The following is a 6,253-nucleotide window of genomic DNA, read 5'->3' as shown; positions in this document are numbered from 1 at the left end:
ATATATATATATATATATATTTGTTGGAATAGAAGCAAATTTTCCAACGAGAATTTGTTGGAATAATAGCAGCGTGGAATTTTGCGCTTCTAGAAGAGTACTGTGCAATCTTCGCCAAGAATATTATACGGAGTTTTCCTACTCCAGTTATGTTAAGGCTATCCCTTCTTTCTTTTGGCATGATCCTTACGATGCAAATGAAACGAGCAAATACACAACTTCCATAAATTACTCTATTCTTAGAAATGCCAGAGATGTGTATATTCTTATTCTCCCATGTGTCATATTATTCTATCATCTGTTCATGGGTCTCAGAAAAATACGTAAGTTGAAAAAAAAGGTTTACTTCATGATATTATTCAAAGTCATAATGGTCTTATGACACTCCAAGAGATTTTATTAATGTACTTTTCATGCATTGCATTCATGTACATTGACCCATGATCAGATGGCGTTATATACGCGTATATATGTATGTATATATATGTATATGGGATATGGAAAAGGTTATGGCGTTGTAGGCGCACCACCACCGGATCAGCTGGTATACATTTATGATTTTGTCCATAGTGGCCAAGATGATATGATGGGATGCCCTCAGAGGCTGATGATGTTATGACACATGTACCTATGCACGACATGACATTCATACGCATATACATGATACTATAATTATTTCATGATTTACAAAGTTATTTAGACTTACAGGTGGAGTCATTTACTATATATATCTCCTCCATGTCTGTTATGTACTTATTTATATGCCTTACATACTCATTACATTATTCGTACTGACGTCCCTTTTTGCCTGGGGACGCTGCGTTTCATGCCCGCAGGTCCCGATAGACAGGTCGAGAGCCCTCCAAGTAGGCTATCAGCTCAGCGGAAGATGTTGGTGTGCTCCATTTACTTCGGAGTTGCTTGTTTGGTTAGTATGAGTTAGTTGTGTATTGTTTGGTATGGCGGGACTCTGTCCCGACCTTTATGAAAATTTGTATTCTTAGAGGCTTATAGACAGATGTCATGTACGTAAAAGATTGTATGGCCTTGTCGGCCTATGTTCAATGTTCAAGTGGTTATTTTGGTCTTAGAGGCCCATACGTCTTATGTATAAGTTGGCATTACCTGTTGTATTCTACCTATTTCACGGCAGCCTCTCCGGCTCAGTTATTTATGATAGTATGACATGAAAAGATACGTAACGTTGGTACTCGGTTGAGTAAGATACCGGGTGCCCGTCGCGGCCCATCGGTTTGGGTCGTGACAAATAGGCATAGTTCAGTGACATTGTTGTTACAAAAGAAAGTAAAGTGACTTTAGAAGATAATTCGGGATAGTTGAGTGACCATTTGAGTAATGGACTCAAATATTCCTCTCCTTGGTTACATATGGGGCGAGTGGGTACTAACCTTACTTATTTTAGCATGATGACTTTGTACTTTAAAATTATGATCATTTTCATTATGGCTTATTAATTAGCAATATTTATTTTATGCAATTTCATTATCTTTATTGTCGAATATTTTAGTACAGTGCCATGACTCATCTCATATTTTGTGTTATTTTCTTAGAAAACATCTTATATAGTTGTATCTTACAAAGATTAAAGAGATATTTGAAGCACAAGTTATATGTTTTGTGCTATGAATAGTTTACCCCGAAAAAACCCCGAGAAAGCCCCCAAAAAAAACTCGACTTATATACACCCTAAGAAAAGAAGATGAAAACCCGACAATTGATTTGGTTTGATAATTGCAAAATCCGAATTAAGTTAGACCTATGTACGCCCCTTAGTTAATGCCTTACCTATCTAATTTTCCAAATGTATAATCATACATTCTGGAAATCTAAAGGAGGGCCGCATAACTTGAGCAGCCATGCTAACTCCTAAATCGCAGTGCCTTGATCATCGAGATATTTGTATTACCCTACAGATTGCTGCTCCTTATATTTTTGTGTTCACATGAAAATTGCACGAGAATTGTTGTAAAACAAATGCGATATTTGAAAAGAAGCTATTATTGCCGTCACGACAAACAAAATAATTTGGAGCTGTACCGATACCTGACGAACTCACCACATTATTCAGCTAATCTTACCCTGTCAAGCGAATCACCATTCAGCTAATCTCTCGTTCCCCATCAAGTGAACTATTACTGTACTTATTCCCAACTACAATGCGTATATGGACATGACAGTGCATCACTCGCTGTCGTTCCCCATATAATTATCTATGCCTACTGAGTGTGCTCATACACACAAGACACTGAAAATGTAAAGAATGAGTTTTAGCCAGAAATCCGACAAATAGAACTTGAAGGTGAAATGTTTATCCAGCCTATGCAATTAGCAAAATTTCGAAGCTACATATTCTAAAAGAATAAAATTACATGATCACTTGAAATATAGAGAAACTAGTTCTTGGGGATATTTTTGCCTACAATCTTGGCTGGAGCAATTCGCAAAAGATTTCCTGGCTTACCAGGAAGAGCTCCTTTGATCATTATAATGTTGAGTTGATCATCGATCTTCACAATCTTGAGCTTTCTGATCTTTCTCTTTGTGCCTCCCATTCTTCCAGGCATTTTCTTTCCCTTGTATACACGCCCGGGGGTTGTCCCAGCACCAATTGATCCAAGTTGTCTATGACTCTTTGATCCGTGAGTCATTTGACCCCTCTTGAAGTTATGCCTCTTTATACCACCTGGAAGCAGTATTCTCAACAATGAAAAACAGAACATAACAAGATACGAGGATCCAATGGATTTATTATGCACTTATCCATCAATAGATAAGAGAACTTGCTTTCACAAGTGTTATAAAAGTGATTCAAATCTGAGATGAAGTTGCTTGCTATAGGTAGACAGCCACCAATAGAGAACCCAAATAACTGCCTGTATCGATTTCAATACATGCAAGGTATGGATGTCTCTTCCAGATGATACTTCAAACAACTATTCAGGTTATCAGAAGAAGGTTAGCTTGTATTTCAGGAAACTGTAAGACGTGAAAAGCTGATAATTCCTATCGACACATTTACACATATGAATGTACTGTGTGGCATCCAGTATTGTCAAAGGCGCGCTTAAGCCCTGAAGAGGCTCAAAACACGTTGAGCGCTTCGCCTCGCTTTGTGGGCGCTTTAGTGTCACATTAAAGCTCTAACGCATACTTTCCTTGCCAATAAGTATAATCCTAAAAAGCGACCTTAAACAATTGATATTTCACTTTATCATGATTTTTTTTTCAATTTCTTTGTCCAGATATTTGTTATTCATGCTTATAATGATTAGTCTTGGACTACTATGCATACTTTTACTTTTTCTCCCGTTGCGCCTTTTTTCATTAAAGCCCACGCTTTATTTGCGCTTTGCGCTTAAAGCCCCCACGGACCTTAGAGCTTTTTTGCGCTTTTCGCCTTTGATAACACTGGTGGTATCATCCAGCATCAAGAAACTTATTTGAAGTGCTGGAGCCATGCCACATGGAGAGGGCAGCTACTATAATGTAGCTTATGTAATAGACATATCAAGTAGATCTATGAATAGGTAAAAAACATCATATTTGCATATGTTATGTAGTAATATATTGCATCTTAAAAATACAAACAAATACTATTATGGTTTAAGGAGTACATACATGAATTACAATGACATAATGAAATGCAAATTTTAACAAATGCAAAACCAAAGACCGGGTACTTTTAGATGTACCACACTACTAAAATCAAAGGATAGTTCTCTTTAGAACGACAACAACGCCTCAATCCCAAGCTAGCCGGGGTTGAATATATGAATTAGGATTTATCCATTTTAACCCATTATTCAAGAATTTAGATTCTCTAACAGTACAAGTTTCTCTACTAAAAATTCACTTGTGACAGATCATATATTCTATATATCAGGACCAAGAGTTCACTGATAATCAGATACTAATCACAAAACATAAATCCTAGGTCAATTGTAACTCTTAGTCTAGTTTATCCAAAATGCTGCCAAGCCTAGTACTTCAGAATACATAACAGTATGGACTTAAACCGGCATTGATAATTGGTTTACCTACTATTGCAAGTTAAACTACACTGATAGTGTAAAAGGTCTTAACACAATCTATATATAAAATTAAATTCATAACTTAGTATCTAAATTTAGTTAAACAATGCAACTTCAAAAACACATTTTTCAGGAGAATTCAGCTTGTACACGAACAAACTGGGAATTCCAGTTTAGACAGAAAAATCTAGTCCCTCCGTTTCACTTTATGTGACACAGTTTGGAGGTCAAGCTGACTAATTTTCCATGTGTATCCGGACATAGAATTTTAAAATGTTTTGAAATAAAATTTACATATTCAGAAACTACGGTTAGCAATTCAAAATATTTAAAAAGTATTTGCAAAAAAACATGGTCAAAGAAAACTTCTTTTGACTCTCCAAATAGTAAATGTGTCACATAAAATGGAATAGAGTGAATAATTGAATTGAATTTCCAAATGAACTTTTACTTATCAAATTAATATATGTAGAAACACATTTATATACCTTGAAATCCTTTTCCAATAGTTGTACCGGAGACATCCACCAAATCACCCTCTTTAAAGAGCTCACCAAAATCAAGCTTTTGCGTAACCTCAAACCCATCAATAGACTGCAGCCTAAACTCCTGCAAATGGCGGAGAGGAATAATCCCAGACTTTTCAAGATGCCCCATTTCGGGTTTAGTAAGCTTTCTATCCCTAACACGTCGATACCCGACTTGTACAGCGTTGTATCTATCAGTAGCCTCAGTTTTAATCTGAGTAACAATATTGCCTTCTCGAAACCCAACAACTGTTACAGGCACAACTGTTCCTGATTCCTCGAAGAAGCTCATCATTCCGAGTTTTGTTGCCATTACGCCAACTCCGGCTTCGAGTGATGCGGAGATTGAGGATTTTGAGATGTGGAGTGAAGTGGGTTTGTGGGTTTTGAGGGCGCGGAGTGGGAGACGGTGGAGGAATGGAGAATGGAGGGTTAATGGGGTGGTTTTGAGGCGGAATTTGGCGGTGGGAATTGTGGAGAAAGAAGAGAGCGACATGGCTGAGAGAGGGGAGAGGAGAAGGAGAAAGGGCTCTGTTTTTGGGTTTCCTTATCCAGTAGAAGATGGGGAAAGAGAGGATGATTTGAGATTTATCATTGTTTCTTTGCATTTTGAAACTTTGTTTTTTTATTTGCACCTTCTACTTTTTCTTTTCTTTATCATTTTCCTTCTAATGTAGGTAACATGTTTTTGTTTGGATTTTGCATTTCGAAACTATTTTTTCATTTCCACCTTATATTTACTTTTTGCCCTTTATCATATTCCTTCATTAAAATGTGTTGATTTAGATTTTGCAGTTTTCAAACTATTTTTCTATTTGCACCTTGTACTTTTTTAAAAAAAAAATCATTTTCCTTCTAATGTAGGTAACATGTTTTTATTTTGATTTCACTCCAATTAGCTCTGAAAATGTATATTTATTTTGTATAAATGAACATAGTAAAATAAATAGTTATACGGTATTTAAATCAAACTATATAAATTATCAAGATTATAATAACTAAATCAGGTACAAATATATATTTATTTTGATTTCTTTATTCTGTAAAACATAGGGAAAGAAGAAATGAGTTTAGATGGTATGCTTTGGGAACACCACGCACCATCTTTTATGTTTTTTTGGCTAAAATATGGAGGAAGACATCAGAGTTTTGAGCTTAAAAGCCCGTTTGGACATTAAAAAAAAAATTTAAAAAAAAATTACTTTTTTCCGAAAATAATTTGTCGTCATAAATTTTCAAATTTTCACTTGAAGATAGATTTTGGAATTATTTTCGAAAATTTAAAAATCTCCAAAAAGTTGTTTTTCAAATTTTTTACTCAGATCGCTCACAAAACTTCAAAAAAAAAAACCAAAATTATATTCATGTCCAAACACAACTCTAATTTTCAAATACCATTTTCACCTAAAAAAAAATTTCACATTTTCCCGAAAATTTACAATTCTTATGTCCAAATGCCATTTAAGTGCTCGAGAAGCTTCTAAGAGAGTAGAAGATGGTTTGAGAAAATAATCATCTTTAATGTTTAATTGATAAGCAAATGTATATATACATAATCAGCAAAGACTAATGAAGAAACTAATTGTAACTTCCTCTAATTATTTTACTACTAGTATATTAGTCCAAGTCTCCTGCGGTTGTTAAACAGTTAATATATAATTAAATATTCATGTC

General features: G+C 35.2%; 1 protein-coding gene across 1 annotated transcript; it reads right to left on the bottom strand.

Annotated features, from left to right (window-relative positions):
• Positions 1–2,275: 2,275 nt before the first annotated feature.
• Positions 2,276–5,172, bottom strand: LOC109210553 (50S ribosomal protein L3, chloroplastic). The gene is made up of 2 exons (XM_019373980.1): positions 4,541–5,172; positions 2,276–2,704 (listed from the first exon to the last, which is right to left on the bottom strand). Exons 1-2 carry the CDS (start codon positions 5,073–5,075, stop codon positions 2,415–2,417), a joined length of 825 nt encoding a protein of 274 aa, XP_019229525.1. The 5' UTR covers positions 5,076–5,172; the 3' UTR covers positions 2,276–2,414.
• Between the last annotated feature and the right edge of the window lie 1,081 nt (positions 5,173–6,253).

The sequence above is a fragment of the Nicotiana attenuata genome, unplaced genomic scaffold (genome assembly GCF_001879085.1).
Source record: "Nicotiana attenuata strain UT unplaced genomic scaffold, NIATTr2, whole genome shotgun sequence".
NCBI classification, from domain to species: domain Eukaryota; kingdom Viridiplantae; phylum Streptophyta; class Magnoliopsida; order Solanales; family Solanaceae; genus Nicotiana; species Nicotiana attenuata.
The sequence above is the reverse complement of the archived record's forward strand: the minus strand, read 5'-3'. Positions and strand labels throughout refer to the sequence as shown.